Source organism: Leuresthes tenuis, unplaced genomic scaffold (assembly GCF_036924035.1).
Source record: "Leuresthes tenuis unplaced genomic scaffold, fLeuTen1.0.hap1 SCAF_4, whole genome shotgun sequence".
Taxonomy (NCBI): domain Eukaryota; kingdom Metazoa; phylum Chordata; class Actinopteri; order Atheriniformes; family Atherinopsidae; genus Leuresthes; species Leuresthes tenuis.
The window spans coordinates 690,923-713,725 of record NW_027325358.1 but is presented as its reverse complement, the minus strand read 5'-3'; the positions used below and the strand labels follow the sequence as shown (position 1 = coordinate 713,725).

At 45.5% G+C, this 22,803-nt stretch overlaps 2 protein-coding genes across 2 annotated transcripts; both read left to right on the top strand.

Moving 5' to 3' along the window:
* The first annotated feature begins 1,303 nt into the window (after positions 1-1,303).
* Positions 1,304-20,257, top strand: LOC140305167 (uncharacterized). Its single transcript, XM_072383923.1, has 15 exons — positions 1,304-1,778; positions 1,883-2,165; positions 2,269-2,352; positions 2,748-4,596; positions 6,905-7,078; positions 7,151-7,321; positions 7,549-7,595; positions 8,078-8,615; positions 10,972-11,002; positions 13,617-13,899; positions 14,003-14,086; positions 14,482-16,330; positions 16,422-16,595; positions 19,898-20,071; positions 20,209-20,257. The coding sequence occupies exons 2-15, from the start codon at positions 1,892-1,894 to the stop codon at positions 20,255-20,257; spliced, it is 5,781 nt and encodes a 1,926-aa protein (XP_072240024.1). The 5' UTR covers positions 1,304-1,778; positions 1,883-1,891.
* A 169-nt stretch (positions 20,258-20,426) lies between these two features.
* LOC140305166 (stonustoxin subunit beta-like) lies at positions 20,427-22,562 on the top strand. The gene is made up of 2 exons (XM_072383922.1): positions 20,427-20,431; positions 21,990-22,562. The coding sequence occupies exons 1-2, from the start codon at positions 20,427-20,429 to the stop codon at positions 22,558-22,560; spliced, it is 576 nt and encodes a 191-aa protein (XP_072240023.1). The 3' UTR covers positions 22,561-22,562.
* The last annotated feature ends 241 nt before the right edge of the window (positions 22,563-22,803 follow it).

The window sequence follows — 22,803 nt, the reverse complement described above, 5'->3', positions numbered from 1 at the left end:
AGAAACGCTGGAGAAACACTGGAGAAACACTGGAGAAACGCTGGAGAAACGCTGGGGAAACGCTGGAGAAACGCTGGGGAAACGCTGGAGAAACACTGGAGAAACGCTGGAGAAACGCTGGGGAAACACTGGAGAAACGCTGGGGAAACGCTGGGGAAACGCTGGAGAAAACAAGTATTACAAGGGTTCGGAGCGGCTGGAGCACTGGGTGACGACAGGTTAATGAGGATGAGAATCCAAGTGGAAGAATGTCCCAAACAGTTCGGTGAGATTGCCTTACTTTGGTCTGAGGAGGCCGCGGCAGGAGGGAGAGGCAGCCACTGGCTCTTGATTTTGGTAGAAGCACCACAGGTGTGTCAGCAGGCAGCCACCAGACTCCGCCCAGGTAACCAGACTCCGCCCAGGTAACCGGGCAAACCTGCTCACCCAGCCTGAAACTAAAAGAAAACCTCCAAACCAAATCAGATCATGACACTCTCGCTATGAGGCGATGGTGCTGACCGTACTTATGTGTTCGCTTCCAGCAACGGCTCAGATTTTATTCTCAGGCTTTGAAGTTTCTGTGAAGTAACAGAAATGACGGTTTGACCACATTTCTTAATTTCAGCCAGCCTCCACTTCTGCTTTTGTATGAGGAAGCATGTGTGACCAGTTCTTGTTTGGTTCATTGCAAAGTTACACGACCTCAGAGAGAAGCAGCCTGTTTCTGGGTGAGTCTATAAAACATTTCTACCTCCTGCTCACTCTTCACTTCAGTAATTATTGAAATTACCTAACTCTAACCCTAGTAATTACTTTAATTACCTGACCCTAACCCTGCAGTGATTATTGTAATTACCTAACCCTAACCCTAATAATTATTGTAATTACCTAACCCTAACCCTAGTAATTATTTTAATTACCTAACCCTAACCCTGCAGTGATTATTGTAATTACCTAACCCTAATAATTATTGTAATTACCTAACCCTAACCCTAGTAATTACTTTAATTACCTAACCCTAACCCTGCAGTGATTATTGTAATTACCTAACCCTAACCCTAATAATTATTGTAATTACCTAACCCTAACCCTAGTAATTATTTTAATTACCTAACCCTAACCCTGCAGTGATTATTGTAATTACCTAACCCTAATAATTATTGTAATTATCTAACCCTAACCCTAATAATTATTGTAATTGCCTAACCCTAACCCCAACCCTCCTTGGACTCCACCCCCTTTCTATTGTATGGTTTCAAGGAGTAAGTAAGGAGTAATATCTATCTTATGGTGTTTTGAATATTGTTAGGAGCATTTCTTATACTCAGTCTCTTTTTCTTCATAAATTATTACCTAATGATGTGTTAGCAATGAGCTTTTAAATTCAGTCATAGATTTATAGAACCATAGAGTCCTTTTTGGTTAATGTTTCAGTGAACTACTTGGTTTATTCTTCCTATAATTACTTTTATATACTGCTACACAGGGGCCTGTGATCCTTCAAAGTCTACTAAGTTAATGATCTTGGCAGGTTTTGTTTGGAGAAGATATGTCAGCTGTGGCTCTTGCTTATCCCAACAACAGCTTATCCACAGCAGACTTTTACATCTCAGTGCGAATGAAACCATGAAGGTATGTTGTTCTTTACAGACGCTCCAGTCTCTGTAACCCTCCAGTCCTCCGAAGCCTGGTTCAGAAAGTCTCCATCAGACTTTAAAGAGAGCAGCAGCACAGAAACTGAATATCAGTCGGCTGGAAGCTTCAGGACAACAAAAACTGCTGAGTTTTAATCACAGGTTCATGATATAAGTTTAACTTATCTACATATATAATTTATCAGAAAGAACCCCAGAAACCGTTAACACAGCTGATACATAACTATAAACAATCCCTTCACCAGGGAGCTGTGATGACTCCAGAGGACATCTTCAACACTCTGGAAGATCTGGGAGATGAGGAGTTTTGTAAGTTCAAGTGGTTTCTGCAGCAGGCCGACAGCCTTCAAGGCCTCCCAGCCGTCAAAAAGAGCCGACTGCAGGCAGCAAACAGGTGGGACACCGTGGACCTGATGGTGCACACCTACAGACTTCCTGGAGCTGTGGAGGTGACCAGGAAGGTTTTAGAGAGGATCCACAGGAATGACCTGCTGCAGAGTTTTTCTGCCATCAGCTCAGGACCAGAAGGTCAGTCACAGGAAGAGAAACTCATAAAGTCACTGACTCATACATCAGAAAGCTTCTTAGAGAACAGTTTATATCAGTTTAACCCACATAAACTGCCTTTCAGTGGCTGACTGGGATGTTCAGGGGTCTCCAGAGAGCAGAGGACCTTCATCCTCTCGGTCACAGGCTCCTCTTCCTCAGACTGAAGGTAAAACTACTGGATTTTCTGGGTAGCAAAGAAAGCCTTGAAAGATGAAACGAGTGTCGTGTGTCTAACTGAATCTTCAGCGCTCAGCATCAGTGCTCCTGATGCAGCCGGAGGGAACCACTGTGGACAGTTTCAGAGCAGCATCTCGCCCACTGGACAGAGCATCTGTGTTTGGGGCTTCCTCTGCTCCAGGAAGGGTCACGTCAGAGATGTTTTTGGGGATCCTTTGACTGATGTGTGTAGAGCAGCATACTCTGTGATTCGCTCTCATGGCATTTTTTACTTTGGTTTGAATGTGTTTACATGCTGTGTTTACAGCTTCTGAGAGGAACTTAGTCATCTGTAACTGATTTGAGTGTTTCAGACTGAAACTTCCCTCTTTCTGTTTGAGACAGATTTAATGGTTCCAGTTCCTGAGCCGCAGCGCATCACATTTTACCAACAGATGCTTCAGTCAAACTTCCAGGACAAGTTCATGTGTGCCCAGGAGGGCTGGGCAGAAGATAAGCAGCGTCTGGTAGATATCTACACAGAGCTGTACATCACAGCAGGGTGTGACGTACACATCAACACGCAGCATGAGGTCCGACAGATCGAGGGGGCGAGGAAGCCAGCAGAACCAGAGAAAGCAGTGAAACCCAGAGACATGTTCAAACATCCCTCTGGAGAATACAGACCCATAAAAACTGTGCTGACCAATGGAATCGCAGGAATAGGAAAAACCTTCCTGGTGCAAAAGTTTGTGTTGGACTGGGCTGAACACAGATCCAATCAGGATGTGCATCTAATGTTCCCCTTCACCTTCCGTCAGCTGAATCCACTGCAGGGAGAAAAGTTCAGTTTGGCAGAACTCATTCATGAATGTATCCCAGAAACTGTGGACATCAAAGAGGAGGCTCTTAATGACATCTTTACAACTCTGCAGTCATCAGGAAACAGCAACTATGACAAGAGCAAATTCAAACTTGTGTTTGTGTTTGATGGACTGGATGAGAGCCGCCTTCATCTGGACCTTCATGTTGGAGACATTGGCTCTGTTGATGCAACAAAGTCAGCTACAACAGATGTCCTGCTGAGGAAACTCATCAGTGGAAAACTGTTACGCTCTGCTCGCATCTGGATAACCACACGACCCGCAGCAGCCAATCAGATCCCTCGAAGGTTTGTCAGCTGTATGACAGAGGTCAGAGGGTTCACTGACCCACAGAAGGAGGAGTACTTCAGGAAGAGATTCAGAGATGAGGAGCAGGCCAGCAGCATCATCTCCCACATCCAGACATCCCGAAGCCTCCACATCATGTGCCACATCCCGGTCTTCTGCTGGATCACTGCTACAGTTCTGGAGGATGTGTTGGAAACCAGAGAGGGAGGAGAGCTGCCCAAGACCCTGACTGAGATGTACACAGAGTTCCTGGTGTTTCACATTGATCGGACAAAAGAGAAGTATGGGCCAGAGAGGTGCATTCAGTACATTAAGTCATTAGCAAAACTGGCTTTTCATCAGCTGGAGAAGGGCAACCTGATCTTCTATGAGAAGGATCTGAGAGAGAGCGGCATTGACTTCAGAGAAGCCTCGGTGTGCTCAGGAGTGTTCACAGAGATCTTCAAAGAAGAGCGTGGAAGGAAAGAGAGAGAAAAGATGTTCAGCTTTGTCCATCTGAGTGTTCAGGAGTTTCTGGCTGCTGTTTATGTGAGGATGTCACTAATTAACAGCAACAAAAATGTGACGTCCTTCCCACAACTGTCACTGAAAAACCTCCGACTGCGTTTAGGGAAAAAGACCTCAACGCAGATCCACAGGATTTCCATTGACAAGGCCTTACAGAGTCCAAATGGACACCTGGACCTGTTCCTCCGCTTCCTCCTGGGTCTTTCCCTGCAGACCAACCAGGATAAACTAAAGGACCTGCTAAGAAAGACAGGAAGTAGCTCACAGACCAATCAGGAAACAGTTGATTACATCAAGGAGAAGATCAGTGAGGATCTGTCTGCAGAGAGAAGCATCAACCTGTTCCACTGTCTGAATGAACTGAATGATCGTTCTCTGGTGGAGGAGATCCAACAGGCCCTGAGTTCAGGAAGTCTCTCCACAGATAAACTGTCTCCTGTTCAGTGGTCAGCTCTGGCCTTCATCTTACTGTCATCAGGAGAACATCTGGATGTGTTCGACCTGAAGAAATACTCTGCTTCAGAGGAGGCTCTTCTGAGGCTGCTGCCAGTGGTCAAAGCCTCCAACAAAGCTCTGTAAGTACAGAGAGAGCTGCAATAATGTGACATACAAGAAGAATGTCGGGTATCAACTACCAAAATTCAGCAGGTTTTTAGTGGAAGTGAAACAACAGAATTTTTTAGCACCTTAATTTAGTGTCAGTTCTACAAAGTATTTTCCATGTCGTTTATCGTTATCAGATATTTGAAATACTGTAATTTCCTCTACAGTCTGTCAGGGTCTGTGTTTTGTGTCAGTTTCCTGTTTTATTTTGATAGTCACTTCCTTTTTGCCGTTGATTACCCGTCCTCACCCTTAAGTGTTTCACCTGTCTCTGGTTATCCCTTCGCTCCTGGGTGTATATAACCAGTGCTACCCTGTGTTTCAGTGCCAGATTGTCTTGTCTCCTAGAGCAGATTGTTTTATTAAAGAGAGATATTCCCCGTGTCTAATCATTTTCTTTCCCAGTATTTTGAGTCTTCCCTTCCGATTTTGTACCTCTGCCTGTTCTGATTGACTTCTTGGATTTTGACCCTTGGACCGAATAAATAACCCTGAGACCTGAATAACATCTGTCTGCCTGCATTTGTGTCCGCCAGTCTCCGAGTTCTTGATGGAACAATCAGCAGGGCTCTGTTCTCGCTACTCTTGAGGTGCAGGAGTGTCGGGTCCGACAACAGGAGAAGGAGATGGAACAGATCCATCGGGCAGAAGCTTCACAACGCAGTGATGTGGCTTGTGAAGCAGTCAGCTGACCCCCTGCATCGGCCTCATCATCAGCTCCAGCTCCAACTCCGCCCTCAGGGACCAGACCCGTCCAGCTCTCCAGCTGGGAAAGATTCTCCAGGGAGTCTGGTGACTGTCGTCCCTTCCTCACTCAGTGCGAGCTCCATTTTGAGTTCCAGGCTGATGACTTTCCTTTGAATCGAGCCAAAATAGCCTTCGTCTCCCATCTATCGGGGAGAGCCAGGCCACCACGGAATGGAGCCGGCGTTCTGCCATATTAAACTTCTTCTTCTCTTCATGGACACGATCAAACAAATGTTCCAGCGTACTCTTCCCGCTAGAGAAGCTGCGAGAGCTCTTCACTCCCTGAGGCAGGGAAGGCGATCAGTGGATCATGCAATAGAGTTCTGCACGCTAGCCACCGACAGCGGATGGAATCATCTCGATAGACCTCTTTACAGCTTTTGACAAGGTTAATCGTGTCGTTGTTCAATCTGTACTCTCTGAGATGGACATCTCAGCTACGACATACTTCTGGTTTGAACCATAACTTGCTGGGTGTTCTTTCAAGCTGTCAAAGTGAGGGAAACCTACTGCAGCCCCTTCGCTTTTAATATAAACCACCTCTTTGGGCCCAGTCATCCACTCTCAGGTCTTCTTGTATCATTGCTACTCTGATATCCACACCGATGAAGGAATACCACCTTCAGATTAACCTCTCCAAGATTGTTGATCATCTAGACAATCAGTCTAACCTTCACAATACCAACATAAAGACCATCTCTTCATCTCTCTTAGCAATACCTGGAAACCTCCATGACCACTTCTCCTTTTCTAATGATGTTGTGTCTGTTTCTTGGTCATGTATCTTAATAACATCAGTTTGTGTCTGACTCAGTAAGCCTCCTGGTAAAGATTATGGTCATCGCTCACCTCAACTACAGCAATGCTCTTCCAGCAGGTCTCCCAGCATGTGCAGTGAAACCCCAACAGGTGGTCTAGGACACAGCGTAGCATCAATCAGATGAGCAGCAAAGACAAAGTGGCTCACACGGCTTTCTTACAGTCCAAAAACTACCGACTTACAGCACAGAGCCAGTGGGAAAGCAAGAATATTCTGCTGCCATCACTCAGCTGATTCTGATGTCTGCAACTGAGCACACGCAGACATGTCTATTTGTGTGAATTACCATAAAGGAGCAACAGCTTAATGAAGATGTCTTTCAGCACTAATAGGGCTTAACTGATGGGTGAAAAGTCCAAAATGGGAAGAGTTCAGAAGAGGAGAGGAGGTAAAACTGATAAAAAAGTAAACTGAGCAGTCAGTTTTCACCCAAAACACACAGGTACAGTGTTATTTTAAAAAAGGAATAAAGAAATAACCAACAGACCTTCGTGCCTACTAATAAATTATTGAAAGGAGGATGTGAGCTCAGGGATTATGTCACCACTAGATGTCACTAAACTACTATTGATATGATAAGATAATTACTTTGTGCTGTTATTTTAGATCACTGTTAGACGACAGTAACTGCACTGCCCATTGTGAATGGAACATGACTTTGCCCTGAAACATGGGTTAAAAAGCCTAAGAGAAGTATTCCAACTGTCCTCCAGGCTGAGCTGCTGTAACCTCTCAGAGAGAAGCTGTGCAGCTCTGTCCTCAGCTCTCAGCTCCCAGTCCTCCAGTCTGACAGAACTGGACCTGAGTAACAACAACCTGCAGGATTCAGGGGTGAAGCAGCTGTCTGATGGACTGAGGAGTCCAAACTGTAACCTGGAAGCTCTCAGGTCAGGATTCAGTCTCTGGAACATTTAAATGCTTCTATCTAATGAAAATAAAGTTGTTCTGTGTGTCTGCAGCCTGTCAGGATGTCTGATCACAGAGGAAGGCTGTGCTTCTCTGGCTGAAGCTGTGACCTCCAACCCCTCCCATCTGAGAGAGCTGGACCTGAGCTACAACCATCCAGGAGCCTCAGGAAGGAAGCTGCTGGCCGCCCTGAAGGATCCATGTTGGCGACTGGACACTCTCAGGTATGAACATACTTCAACAGTCACAGGATGGAAGAGGAGCCCCTGAGGAACGGGAGCTGTTCCTGGTTAGATCTGAGCGGCGACCTTTCGATGCCAGATGTGCTCCTGTTTCACTGTACTTTTCATTCAAATAATTAACTCTCACTTTTCAGCCTTTCCCTGGCCTGGCATCGTGGTGTCCCTTTCTGTCTTTTTTAAAGGTTCATTTACACTTTTTCTTCCTTCAGACTGGAACATGCTGGAGAACAGTGGCTGAAACCTGGCCTGAGGAAGTGTGAGTGTTTGTTCACTTTAATGCATCACCTGTTAGACTTCTGCTTCTTCTTTATCCAACTGTCAGTCCGGTTATACGCATTCAGAGGATCAACAGCACAGATGAGCTAACTTTTCCACTGAAGGGCTCAGGGAAGGTGCAAACTGAACTGAACTGGAGGTGCTTCTAATTTTAAAAATTTATTTTAATGGCTGATTTCCAGATGTTCTGTACTTGCATAAAAATAGTCTCTAAAGACCAAGAGAATAAACCGTTCAGGAACAAACTCCCAGGCAATTTTCCTCCCTGGAATATCCATCTGGAGGATTTTGAGTCGTTGTTATGTTCTCTGAACCCATCCTGAACAGAATATGCATGAATTCAATGCTTTGGGGAGTCACACCTGCTTTGAACATATAAAGTATGTTGAGGTTAATTGGTGTAAAGTAGCCAATAAAGGCTTCAGATGTCTCAGCTTATGTGCTGTCTCTTATCTCCATCAGATTTCTGTGAACTCACTGTGGACACAAACACAGTAAACAGTAAAATGAGACTATTTGGGAACAACAGGAGGATTCTTGGAGTGAGAGTGAAGCAGCCGTATCCCGATCATCCAGAGAGGTTTGAATGCTGTCAGCTGCTGTGTACAGATGTTCTGACGGGCCGCTGCTACTGGGAGGTCAAGTGGGAAGGAGGCGTTTATGTGTCTGTGAGTTACAAAGGAATCAGAAGGAGAGGAAAGAATGCTGACTGTTGGTTTGGGTGGAACAATCAGTCCTGGAGTATTCTCTCTTCTCACAGTGGTGATTACTCTGTCTGGCACAATGGGAGAAAAACGGTGCCCTCCTCCTCCTCCTCCACCTCCTCCACCTCTAACAGAGTCGCAGTGTATGTGGACCATCCTGCTGGCACTCTGTCCTTCTACAGAGTCTCCTCTGACACTCTGACCCACCTCCACACCTTCAGCACCACCTTCACTGAGCCTCTTTATGCCGGTTTTGGGTTCTGGTGGGCAGGTTCCTCCATATCTCTGTGTTCCCTGTAGGAGAAAGTGTCTCCTGACCCTCTTTGACTTGGAACTGTTGGACAGACATGCTTTCATGAGCATGTTCTTCTGTTATTTGAGTCACACATTGTACATGAAAAAGAATAGCAGTACTAACACACCCTGATGATGAGTTTGAACCCCTCCCGCCTTCCACCTTTTTGTAAAAACAGTTCAGTGTAAGTGTATATTAACAAAAATTGCCAATAAAGCTTCTCTCATTGACATCTTTTTCTGTTTTTGTCAGATGGCTAAATGCGTCTGAAACTGTCTGAAAATCAGCCAATTAAAACTCAACTTAAGGAAACTTAAAGGTGACACATTCTGTAACCTCCTCTGCTAAGCCTCATCGTTCTGTAACTCAGACAACCTGCAGCTGTGTTTAAGGTGTGTTTCCAACACAACACCGGTCCTCTCCTCACTCTCGCTGTGTTAACGTTACATTATCGGCATGTTTCTGATAAAGATGGAGGTCTCCAGGTCCAACTGTTTAATGAGGTTAATATATCCAAAATGTTTAAACGCAGTAATTAACGGTTCACATGCATTACTACGAGTTACGCTGTGCACATCTCCGGCTTGGTCCATTACTGCTGATGAGAAAGCATTGTTTGCTAGCATCTGCTGCTAACTTACAGCTAACTGCTAACTTCCAGCTAACTGCTAACTTACAGCTAACTGCTAGCTTACAGCTAACTGCTAACCTGTTTCCCTCTGGGATCAATACAGTAACTATCTGTATCTATAGAGCTGGAGTGTTTCTGACTGGAGGAACAGCTTCATTACGTCTGTTTACTGCCACGAACACCACCAAAGGGTGGAGTTGAGCTCTTGCTCCACCCTGAAAACAGACAAAGCAACAAAGAGGTGTTAAAACAGGGCTGAGACTGAGAGCCGCTGAGCTTAAACCAACAGATATTTGGACCAAAGTCTCTCTCAAACATCTCTATGAAACCTCAGAAAATTGTGTCAAATTATTAACATGTCACCTTTAAAGCATTTCCAGACTGTCGCTTTGCCCTAATAAAATCCTGATTTTATAACCACAGCCTCATCTGACAGAATCACCATTAAAGTAACTTAAAGACAGCGTCTGAGCAGAGAACGGTGAACGCTGTGGTGGTCAACAGCATCGCCTCAGCAGAGGGTTCCAGGTTCAACTCCCAGCTGGTTCTGTCTGTGTGGAGTCTGCATGTTCTCCCTGTGTAGGCGTGGGTTCTCCGGCTTCCTCCAACCGTCCAAAAACACGCTGTTAGGTTAACTGGTGACTCTAAAACTGTCCTTAGGAGCCTGTGTCTGGTTGTTTGTCTCTGTGTGGCCTATGATGGCGACCTGTCCAGGTGACCCCGCCTCTCACCTGATGACCGCTGGGATAGGCTCCAGCCCCCCCACTACCCGACCGACGGATTCAGTGAGTATAGAAGATGGATGGGCCCAATACTGACCCCTGTGGGACACCGTAGCTCGAGATAACTTTTCAATCAATCTGACACCATATCTGAGTCATATCTCATCCTCCGAGTCAGTAAACTTTCCAGCTGCATATTTTTTATGATCTAAGTATGCTGTTATTCTTGTGTTCATGTTGGGCTTTCTGAGAGCAGCCTGCTTTAATACACCACTGTCCCACTGTTTCTACTGTGAATCAGGTTAATCACATCCTCCCATAAACAGGACACTGAGTTAGCAGATGCTGACATCCAAACATTCAACTCTCAGTACAGAGAGAAATGCTGAATGTTCGCTCATCTGATGGAACAGTTGTTTCTGACAGATTTAGTTCTTTCTTTGATTAGCAGCAACAGGATGTGAAAGTTACCACCCCATTTACTTCAGTTCCGGTATGAGCCAACTCACTATTCTGCTTTTGCATGAGGAACTATGTGCATTGTACGTGTTTGCAGTAGTTCCTCTATTTTCATATAATTTTTCTCAGTTCTCCGTCCTGATGGTCGGCTGTTTGCAGGCTTAACTTTAACTGCAGGAGATCAGATGGTACTTTATTCTGAGTGAGTCTAATTTACTGAAGATTGTTGTCTGTTTTAACCCTGCCAGCTGTATTTTAGAATTACAAACTACACCATTTGTTGGTGAGTAAGACAACATCACTGCTCTTTCTAACTCAAAAACTCCCACAATGATTAATAAGTAACGATTAAGTAATGATTAATAAGGCTGGAAATTTAATACGGTCATCAGCTGTAAAACCAGGTTTAGTGGCCTTAAATTCAGTGGATTAAGACAATTTCACATCTCGCTTAAGGGCGACAGTTACAGTTACAGACACCTTTTATCATTAAATTAATTACTTATAACTCTCTTCTCTCCATTTCCACTGGAGTTGCCCTTTAGGTGGAATAGTGCTTGTGTAATACCTCCAAATGTGAGATGTGCCAAAAACTACATGAATAACTATTGACCAAACTGTCCATTCCTGCTAAAGTCATTATTTCATTGGTTAATCATCAGATCGAATCGTTCCCTTCAATCCAAACTATCACAGCTGTAACCATAAAGGCCGACCGGAATAGCTTTGGTTTTATATCCTGTCACTGGTTTTAAGTCCTGTCACTGGTTTAATATCCTATCAGTAGTTTTGAGTCCTGATACTGGTTTTATGTCCTGATACTGGTTTTAAGTCCTGACACTGGTTTTAAATCCTGACACTGGTTTTAAATCCTGACACTGGTTTTAAATTCTGACACTGGTTTTAAATTCTGACACTGGTTTTGAGTCCTGACACTGGTTTTGAGTCCTGACACTGGTTTTGAGTCCTGACACTGGTTTTATATCTTGACACTGGTTTTGAGTCCTGACACTGGTTTTGAGTCCTGACACTGGTTTTATATCTTGACACTGGTTTTATGTCCTGACACTGGTTTTGAGTCCTGACACTAGTTTTAAATTCTGACACTGGTTTTAAATTCTGACACTGGTTTTATGTCCTGACACTGGTTTTATGTCCTGACACTGGTTTTAAATTCTGACACTGGTTTTATGTCCTGACACTGGTTTTAAGTCCTGACACTGGTTTTGAGTCCTGACACTGGTTTTGAGTCCTGACACTGGTTTTATGTCCTGACACTGGTTTTGAGTCCTGACACTGGTTTTGAGTCCTGACACTGGTTTTGAGTCCTGACACTGGTTTTAAATTCTGACTCTGGTTTTATGTCCTGACACTGGTTTTAAATTCTGACACTGGTTTTATGTCCTGACACTGGTTTTAAGTCCTGACACTGGTTTTGAGTCCTGACACTGGTTTTGAGTCCTGACACTGGTTTTATGTCCTGACACTGGTTTTGAGTCCTGACACTGGTTTTGAGTCCTGACACTGGTTTTATGTCCTGACACTGGTTTTATGTCCTGACACTGGTTTTAAATTCTGACTCTGGTTTTATGTCCTGACACTGGTTTTAAATTCTGACACTGGTTTTATGTCCTGACACTGGTTTTAAATTCTGACACTGGTTTTAAGTCCTGACACTGGTTTTGAGTCCTGACACTGGTTTTGAGTCCTGACACTGGTTTAATATCTTGTCAGTAGTTTTAAGTCCTGACACTGGTTTTGAGTCCTGACACTGGTTTTAAGTCCTAATACTGGTTTTGAGTCCTGACACTGGTTTTAAGTCCTGATACTGGTTTTGAGTCCTGACACTGGTTTAATATCTTGTCAGTAGTTTTAAGTCCTGACACTGGTTTTGAGTCCTGACACTGGTTTTAAGTCCTAATACTGGTTTTGAGTCCTGACACTGGTTTAATATCTTGTCAGTAGTTTTAAGTCCTGACACTGGTTTTGAGTCCTGATACTGGTTTTGAGTCCTGACACTGGTTTTGGGTCCTGATACTGGTTTAATATCTTGTCAGTAGTTTTAAGTCCTGACACTGGTTTTGAGTCTTGACACTGGTTTTAAATTCTGATACTGGTTTTGAGTCCTGACACTAGTTTTAAATTCTGACTCTGGTTTTATGTCCTGACACTGGTTTTAAGTCCTGACACTAGTTTTAAATTCTGACTCTGGTTTTATGTCCTGACACTGGTTTTAAATTCTGATACTGGTTTTAAGTCCTGACACTAGTTTTAAATTCTGACTCTGGTTTTATGTCCTGACACTGGTTTTGAGTCCTGACACTGGTTTTGAGTCCTGACACTGGTTTTGAGTCCTGACACTGGTTTTGAGTCCTGACACTGGTTTTATATCTTGACACTGGTTTTAAGTCCTGACACTGGTTTTATATCTTGACACTGGTTTTATGTCTTGACACTGGTTTTAAGTCCTGACACTGGTTTTGAGTCCTGACACTGGTTTTATGTCCTGACACTGGTTTTAAGTCCTGACACTGGTTTTAAGTCCTGACACTGGTTTTAAATTCTGACACTGGTTTTAAGTCCTGACACTGGTTTTGAGTCCTGACACTGGTTTTATGTCCTGACACTGGTTTTAAGTCCTGACACTGGTTTTAAGTCCTGACACTGGTTTTAAGTCCTGACACTGGTTTTATGTCTTGACACTGGTTTTAAGTCCTGACACTGGTTTTGAGTCCTGACACTGGTTTTATATCTTGACACTGGTTTTAAGTCCTGACACTGGTTTTATATCTTGACACTGGTTTTATGTCTTGACACTGGTTTTAAGTCCTGACACTGGTTTTGAGTCCTGACACTGGTTTTATATCTTGACACTGGTTTTATATCTTGACACTGGTTTTATGTCCTGACACTGGTTTTAAGTCCTGACACTGGTTTTGAGTCCTGACACTGGTTTTAAGTCCTGACACTGGTTTTGAGTCCTGACACTGGTTTTAAGTCCTGACACTGGTTTTGAGTCCTGATACTGGTTTTGAGTCCTGACACTGGTTTTAAATTCTGTCACTGGTTTTATATCTTGACACTGGTTTTGAGTCCAGTCACTGGTTTTACTGAGCGTTTCTCAGAGTAGATATATCTTGGTATCTGGTTGAACCAAAAACTTAAATTTAATATTATTTGACTTCACCAGGGAGCTGTGATGACTCCAGAGGACATCTTTAACACTCTGGAAGATCTGGGAGATGAGGAGTTCTGTAAGTTCAAGTGGTTTCTGCAGCAGGCCGACAGCCTTCAAGGCCTCCCAGCCGTCAAAAAGAGCCGACTGCAGGCAGCAAACAGGTGGGACACCGTGGACCTGATGGTGCACACCTACAGACTTCCTGGAGCTGTGGAGGTGACCAGGAAGGTTTTAGAGAGGATCCACAGGAATGACCTGCTGCAGAGTTTTTCTGCCATCAGCTCAGGACCAGAAGGTCAGTCACAGGAAGAGAAACTCGTAAAGTCACTGACTCATACATCAGAAAGCTTCTTAGAGAACAGTTTATATCAGTTTAACCCACATAAACTGCCTTTCAGTGGCTGACTGGGATGTTCAGGGGTCTCCAGAGAGCAGAGGACCTTCATCCTCTCGGTCACAGGCTCCTCTTCCTCAGACTGAAGGTAAAACTACTGGATTTTCTGGGTAGCAAAGAAAGCCTTGAAAGATGAAACGAGTGTCGTGTGTCTAACTGAATCTTCAGCGCTCAGCATCAGTGCTCCTGATGCAGCCGGAGGGAACCACTGTGGACAGTTTCAGAGCAGCATCTCGCCCACTGGGCAGAGCATCTGTGTTTGGGGCTTCCTCTGCTCCAGGAAGGGTCACGTCAGAGATGTTTTTGGGGATCCTTTGACTGATGTGTGTAGAGCAGCATACTCTGTGATTCGCTCTCATGGCATTTTTTACTTTGGTTTGAATGTGTTTACATGCTGTGTTTACAGCTTCTGAGAGGAACTTAGTCATCTGTAACTGATTTGAGTGTTTCAGACTGAAACTTCCCTCTTTCTGTTTGAGACAGATTTAATGGTTCCAGTTCCTGAGCCGCAGCGCATCACATTTTACCAACAGATGCTTCAGTCAAACTTCCAGGACAAGTTCATGTGTGCCCAGGAGGGCTGGGCAGAAGATAAGCAGCGTCTGGTAGATATCTACACAGAGCTGTACATCACAGCAGGGTGTGACGTACACATCAACACGCAGCATGAGGTCCGACAGATCGAGGGGGCGAGGAAGCCAGCAGAACCAGAGAAAGCAGTGAAACCCAGAGACATGTTCAAACATCCCTCTGGAGAATACAGACCCATAAAAACTGTGCTGACCAATGGAATCGCAGGAATAGGAAAAACCTTCCTGGTGCAAAAGTTTGTGTTGGACTGGGCTGAACACAGATCCAATCAGGATGTGCATCTAATGTTCCCCTTCACCTTCCGTCAGCTGAATCCACTGCAGGGAGAAAAGTTCAGTTTGGCAGAACTCATTCATGAATGTATCCCAGAAACTGTGGACATCAAAGAGGAGGCTCTTAATGACATCTTTACAACTCTGCAGTCATCAGGAAACAGCAACTATGACAAGAGCAAATTCAAACTTGTGTTTGTGTTTGATGGACTGGATGAGAGCCGCCTTCATCTGGACCTTCATGTTGGAGACATTGGCTCTGTTGATGCAACAAAGTCAGCTACAACAGATGTCCTGCTGAGGAAACTCATCAGTGGAAAACTGTTACGCTCTGCTCGCATCTGGATAACCACACGACCCGCAGCAGCCAATCAGATCCCTCGAAGGTTTGTCAGCTGTATGACAGAGGTCAGAGGGTTCACTGACCCACAGAAGGAGGAGTACTTCAGGAAGAGATTCAGAGATGAGGAGCAGGCCAGCAGCATCATCTCCCACATCCAGACATCCCGAAGCCTCCACATCATGTGCCACATCCCGGTCTTCTGCTGGATCACTGCTACAGTTCTGGAGGATGTGTTGGAAACCAGAGAGGGAGGAGAGCTGCCCAAGACCCTGACTGAGATGTACACAGAGTTCCTGGTGTTTCACATTGATCGGACAAAAGAGAAGTATGGGCCAGAGAGGTGCATTCAGTACATTAAGTCATTAGCAAAACTGGCTTTTCATCAGCTGGAGAAGGGCAACCTGATCTTCTATGAGAAGGATCTGAGAGAGAGCGGCATTGACTTCAGAGAAGCCTCGGTGTGCTCAGGAGTGTTCACAGAGATCTTCAAAGAAGAGCGTGGAAGGAAAGAGAGAGAAAAGATGTTCAGCTTTGTCCATCTGAGTGTTCAGGAGTTTCTGGCTGCTGTTTATGTGAGGATGTCACTAATTAACAGCAACAAAAATGTGACGTCCTTCCCACAACTGTCACTGAAAAACCTCCGACTGCGTTTAGGGAAAAAGACCTCAACGCAAATCCACAGGATTTCCATTGACAAGGCCTTACAGAGTCCAAATGGACACCTGGACCTGTTCCTCCGCTTCCTCCTGGGTCTTTCCCTGCAGACCAACCAGGATAAACTAAAGGACCTGCTAAGAAAGACAGGAAGTAGCTCACAGACCAATCTGGAAACAGTTGATTACATCAAGGAGAAGATCAGTGAGGATCTGTCTGCAGAGAGAAGCATCAACCTGTTCCACTGTCTGAATGAACTGAATGATCGTTCTCTGGTGGAGGAGATCCAACAGGCCCTGAGTTCAGGAAGTCTCTCCACAGATGAACTGTGTCCTGCTCAGTGGTCAGCTCTGGGCTTCATCTTACTGTCATCAGGACAACATCTGGATGTGTTCGACCTGAAGAAATACTCTGCTTCAGAGGAGGCTCTTCTGAGGCTGCTGCCAGTGGTCAAAGCCTCCAACAAAGCTCTGTAAGTACAGAGAGAGCTGCAGATACCAACTCTGTCACATATGAAGGGTTTTTATCAGTGACAAAGCATTTAACTGTCATATATCCTTCAGGTTGAGCTGCTGTAACCTCTCAGAGAGAAGCTGTGCTGCTCTGTCCTCAGCTCTCAGCTCCCAGTCCTCCAGTCTGACAGAACTGGACCTGAGTAACAACGACCTGCAGGATTCAGGAGTGAAGCAGCTGTCTGATGGACTGAAGAGTCCAAACTGTACCCTGGAAGCTCTCAGGTCAGCTTCTGTTTAACACAGCGGCGGCACCAGAAAATGATCATTGAGGGGGGCAAAGGGGGGATCTGATTGTTTGTAGGAGGTGGTAGTGAATTCTGACCCAACTGTGAGAACTGTCCTCTTCCTCCTCTTCTCTGGGCTCTGCTGAAACTAACACACACACATGCAGGCTAAATACTACAAGTACAATCGACATAATATTTGGCAAACAATCAGTAATAACCCGTCAAAAAGAAACTGTGTACTCATTAGTCACAAGAGAACAATCCGCCTGTTGTTGTGATTAGCTGCAGAGTTAATGGCTGCATCTACTTCCAGTTCTTTGGCCCTACTTGAGCTGATTGCCAGCACCCCCAGAATGCTGGTTCGTGCATCTCCACTTCTGTTTCTCAGGTAGGTATTTATAGGCCGTAAGCAAGAAAAGCTCCTCTCACATGCAGCTGATGGGACGGTCAGTGTCATAGAGAGTTTGAACAGCTCAGGCCTCACCAGCACATCATAGGTGGAGCTGACGATGTCCCCACTTTGGTTTTTCCTCTCAATAAGTCTTTTTGCCCGGTGAAGTTCTGCTGAGAGGTTTTACACCAATACTCCATGGGTAAAAGGGTCTCTTTGCCTCCTCAAAAACTTTAGGATATCAGGTGCACTTTTAAAAATCCAGCCTTTGCACACCTGACTACCTCCTCATCCTCCTTCCACCCAGGTGGTCTAACATCCATCTTATGAGCTATCTCTCCTAATGGTGGCATGTCAGGTGGAAGGCCTCCAACTCTCCACTGCTGAAGATCTGAATAAGTGTTTCTTAGATACTCTTCCACCTCTGACTTTGTTGCTTTAAGCTGCCCTCCCTTTTCCTGGTTAAACAACCCTTTAACAAACTTGAACAGGTCCCTGTAAAACACAGTCACACACAGATATTCAGCCTTCTATCTTGCACCCCAGATCTTTCTACACCATAGGAGTAAATTATATCTCCCATCTTCTCTAGCCTATCGCTTGCATTTCCTCCTAACCTACGTAATATTATCTATAAATCTTTATTGACTGCCTCCCAAAACATCTCCACATCCTGCTGTCTCAGAAGACCATCACAGGAGACCCTGCCTACCCCCTGTTTGCTCTGTAGCCCCCTGGGAGACGCTACAACACCAGCAGACTGACAAAGAGCTTCTTCCCCATACAAACACCCACAGACACACACCTGATTCAAGTGATCAGCTCGTCATCAAGCTCTGCAGCGGCCTGATAAGGAGCCATTCATTTGAATCAGGTGTGGTGGGGGAGGAAAACATCGAAACATGCAGGGCGGTGGGTCAGGAGGACCGGAATTGAGAAACACTGGAGCTAATGCGCTTGCACCCTCCAATGTTATAATTTACCAAATTAAGGACTACTTAAGCAGAGACTGACTCAAAAGGCAATTTTTACTTAATTTAGAACAGATTCTAATGAGGACTTTCAGAGACTGGAGGCACAGACAACACACTGAGGTCTTCATGTTTGGCCCAGGCAATCATCCAGGTGAGCACAGAAACCTGAAGCTGACCAGAGAATGATTTGCTGATCCTGAAACAAAGGATAAACCAATGAGCACAAGAAACTAAACAAGAATCGTCTCTGAGACACGTTTGAGTCAAATTAAGCCGCAGGCTCCACTCCTGGTGGTGCCCTTCCGTCAATTCCTTTAGGTTTCATCTTTGCAACCATACTCCCCCCAGAACCCAAAGACTTTGGTTTCCCGGACGCTGCCCGGCGGGTCATGGGAATAACGCCGTCGGATCGCTAGTTGGCATCGTTTACGGTCGGAACTACGATGGTATCTGATCGTGTTCAAACCTCCGGCATTCATTCTTGATTAATGAAAACATTCTTCACTTTCGTCCGTCTTGCGCCGGTCCAAGAATTTCACCTCTAGCGGCACAATACGAATTCCTCCGGCCGTCCCTCTTAATCATGGCCCCAGTTCAGAAGGAAAACCCACAAAATAGAACCGGAGTCCTATTCCATTATTCCTAGCTGCGGTATTCAGGCGACCGGGCCTGCTTTGAACACTCTCATTTTTTCAAAGTTATAGCTTTTATAGCTTCGGACCCCGCGGGACACTCAGCTAAGAGCATCGAGGGGGCGCCGAGAGGCAGGGGCTGGGACAGACGGTAGCTCGCCTCGCGGCGGACCGTCGGTTCGATCCCGACATCCAACTACGAGCTTTTTAACTGCAGCAACTTCAAGATACGCTATTGGAGCTGGAATTACCGCGGCTGCTGGCACCAGACTTGCCCTCCAATTGATCCTCGTTAAAGGATTTAAAGTGTACTCATTCCAATTACAGGGCCTCGAAAGAGTCCTGTATTGTTATTTTTCGTCACTACCTCCCCGAGTCGGGAGTAATTTGCGCGCCTGCTGCCTTCCTTGGATGTGGTAGCCGTTTCTCAGGCTCTCTCTCCGGAATCGAACCCTGATTCCCCGTTACCCGTGGTCACCTTGGTAGGCACAGAAAGTACCATCGAAAGTGGATAGGGCAGACATCCGTGCAGTATGTGCGGTGTGCAAATAGCAGTCTAAAGAAAACAGGCAAGCAAGTGATGAGGAGAAGTGGCACTGGAAAAGTGGAGTAGAAAAGCAGGTCTGTGCTGGTCTGGGTGTGTAGGTTTATCATAAACCTCAGTTCTGAGACTTCCATCCTCCTCAAAGTGCACAGAACAGTTACTGGCTGACAGGGGTGTTTGTTTGCCTTTTTAAGAAGACAGATGAGTCTGTGGGCTAAACACAGAGGGATCCCACTTCTCAACAGACCCTTAATGATGATATGAAAGAACAAGACCTTCCTTGGGATATGGTGTTGAGTTTGGTCAATCTTTAGGGCCTGAGAGAGCCTCTGCTCTTCCACTTATAAAGGAGCAAGTTAATTAGTTCAGGTCTCTGTGTAAAATCTCCCTGGTGATGGGAAAACACCAAGGGTTCGCACAGGTTATGGGTCTCAGCTGGCTTGGAAATGCTTTAGTGTCCCTCTAGAAGAGATGCTGACTTGTAAGAGTGAGATCAGGGCAGAAAAGGATGGATTTCTTAATGGATGGAACATTCTTTGCAGGCAATGACTGACTGAGGTGTTAAACCTGTTAATATCACCAACACGAGTTTCTTCCTTTATGATGCTTTGCAGGCCTTTACTGTGGCAGTTGTTTGTAGATATTTCTCTTAAACAATAGAATCAACAGAACTCTGTAAACTGCTGAATTGTTTCCTTGGTATGTTTTGGGTACACTGTGAAGCTCTGTCCAATCAGCTTTTCTGCTCCTCTGCAGCCTGTCGGGCTGCATGATCTCAGAGGAAGGCTGTGCTTCTCTGGCTGAAGCTCTGACCTCCAACCCCTCCCATCTGAGAGAGCTGGACCTGAGCTACAACCACCCAGGAGCCTCCGGAGGGAAGCTGCTGACTTTTGCGCTGGAGGATCCACGCTGGAGGCTGGAGACACTCAGGTATAAACAGCCCACACTACGACTTGTATTTGATGCCAACATTTGACATGTCTCTTCAGAGATGAATGCATATCTGGCTTGAATGTTTCTAGCAGACTTTTTCTGCTGTCTCAGTTCTTATGTGTGTTGGACTGAAGGCGAACCACAGAATCGGTGGTGACAGATGAAGAAGAACTCACTCTGTAGTTAGCAGAGCTGAACTGGTCCTTTTGTCACTTTTACTGAGGGACAACAATGATAAACCGTGGCAGAATGTTTTCTTATAGCCATGAACTGTCTGAAGGGGAACTCTAACAGCTGCTCTGTTTACTGATGAGACATATATATGAGCTGCTACAGTCACTCTGTTTATATCATGAGGTCAAGAAGGTCTGAGGCTGTCGAATGATGCAGTTTCATGAAGCTCAGTGTTGAAGAGGCTGCTGAAGGTTCATCGTTTTCCTTCCGTTAGGTTGGATTCTGGCGGAGAGATGAGGCTGAAACGTGGACTCAGGAAATGTGAGTGTGTTAATTCTCAGATTCAGGATCCAGAAAAAGAGTTTTTTCTGCATGTAATCATGAGTCAGTCTTCATAAGATGCCATGAAAACTGTGAGGAAGCCTACAGGGTTATGCTTGTTCCCTGCTGCACCTCAGCTGTCCTACAGCAGGGCTACGCACAGATCTCTGCTTTTAGAAAACGGTGTCATAGTTTGTAAAAGATCTCCTTAAAGCGCAGAATCTCATCCCCTCTGGAGTCTCTCTAAAGTCAGAGTTTGGTTGTAAGGGATGAATTTTAAGGTGACTTCATCCGATATTACGTCATCATTATTAACAGTTTTCATATTAAATGTTATAAGTTATAATATTATTACTAAATTCTAACGATACTTTGTTCTGTTGTCATCTTTGACCTTTACCTGCTGTTACCTGTTATTACTGTGGTAATTACACGATAATTACTCCACTTCATACTGAGCTGAAAGCTAAAGTGAAATTTTAATTTCACTGAGTGCTCTTTACTTCCTCTTGGCTGAAAGCAGTTTGAGATCTTTGTATAGTGATCTAATCCTCGGTTTTCCTCAGATTGAAGGAAGCAGCAGCAGCTTTAGCAGCAGCAGCTTTAGCAGCAGCTTTAGCAGCTTTAGCAGCAGCTTTAGCAGCAGCAGCAGCTTTAGCAGCAGCTTTAGCAGCAGCTTTAGCAGTAGCAGCAGCTTTAGCAGCAGCTTTAGCAGTAGCAGCAGCTTTAGCAGCAGCAGCTTTAGCAGCAGCAGCAGCAGCAGCTTTAGCAGCAGCAGCTTTAGCAGCAGCAGCTTTAGCAGCAGCAGCTTTAGCAGCAGCTTTAGCAGCTTTAGCAGCAGCTTTAGCAGCAGCAGCAGCTTTAGCAGCAGCTTTAGCAGCAGCTTTAGCAGCAGCAGCTTTAGCAGCAGCTTTAGCAGCAGCTTTAGCAGCAGCAGCTTTAGCAGCAGCAGCAGCTTTAGCAGCAGCAGCTTTAGCAGCAGCAGCAGCAGCAGCTTTAGCAGCAGCTTTAGCAGCAGCAGCTTTAGCAGCAGCAGCTTCAGCAGCAGCAGCTTTAGCAGCAGCTTTAGCAGCAGCTTTAGCAGCAGCAGCTTTAGCAGCAGCTTTAGCAGCAGCTTTAGCAGCAGCTTTAGCAGCAGCAGCTTTAGCTGCTTTAGCAGCAGCTTTAGCAGCAGCTTTAGCAGCAGCAGCTTCAGCAGCAGCAGCTTCAGCAGCAGCAGCTTTAGCAGCAGCTTTAGCAGCAGCTTTAGCAGCAGCAGCTTTAGCAGCAGCTTTAGCAGCAGCAGCTTTAGCAGCAGCTTTAGCAGCAGCTTTAGCAGCAGCTTCAGCAGCTTTATAACCATCTCACGTCTATAAAGAGAAAGTTGGGTCAGATAGTTGTGACTCCAGCCTTTATATGAACTCCCTGAGAACACTCCCAGGACATGTAAACTGCTGCTGTGTCTGTTCTTCTTCTCTCCTTCAGATTACTGTGAACTCGCAGCAGACACAAACACGGCCAACAGCAACCTCCGACTGTCGGAGAACAACAGGACTGTGAGCCGGGTGGACCAGAAGCAGCCGTACCCTGATCATCCCGAGAGGTTTGACTACTGGAAGCAGACCCTGTGTTCAGCTGGTCTGACGGGGCGCAGCTACTGGGAGACCGAGTGGGAAGGATGGGTTTATGTGGGAGTGACTTACAGGGGGATCAAACGGGCCGGAGCCAGCAGGGACTGCTGGTTTGGATGGAACGATCACTCCTGGAGCCTGAGGTGCTCTCAGGAAGGTTACTTTTTCTGGCACAATAACAAAAGGACGGACATCTCCTCCTCCTCGGTCTCTAACAGAGTGGCAGTGTATGTGGACCATGCTGCTGGCACTCTGTCCTTCTACAGAGTCTCCTCCGACACTCTGACCCACCTCCACACCTTCAGCACCACCTTCACCGAGCCTCTTTATGCCTGCTTCAGATTATTTACCAAGTCCTCGGTGGTTCTGTGTTCCCTGTAGAAAGTGGAGAGAGACGCTCGGCCGTTCAAAACGTTCACATCCGGCCCCACAAACAGATTAAAACCTCCTGGAAAACACAAGATCCAGAAAAGTCTCTGAAGTCTCAGCCCATCGGAGGCCAAAGACGCCGTACTGGCAGACATGTTCTGCTCCTCTGAAGGATTCTGCTCTGATCTGAGCCCAAAAATAAAACAATAAAGTAGTTGAACGGCTTCATTTTACCTCATTGATGAAATGAAATCA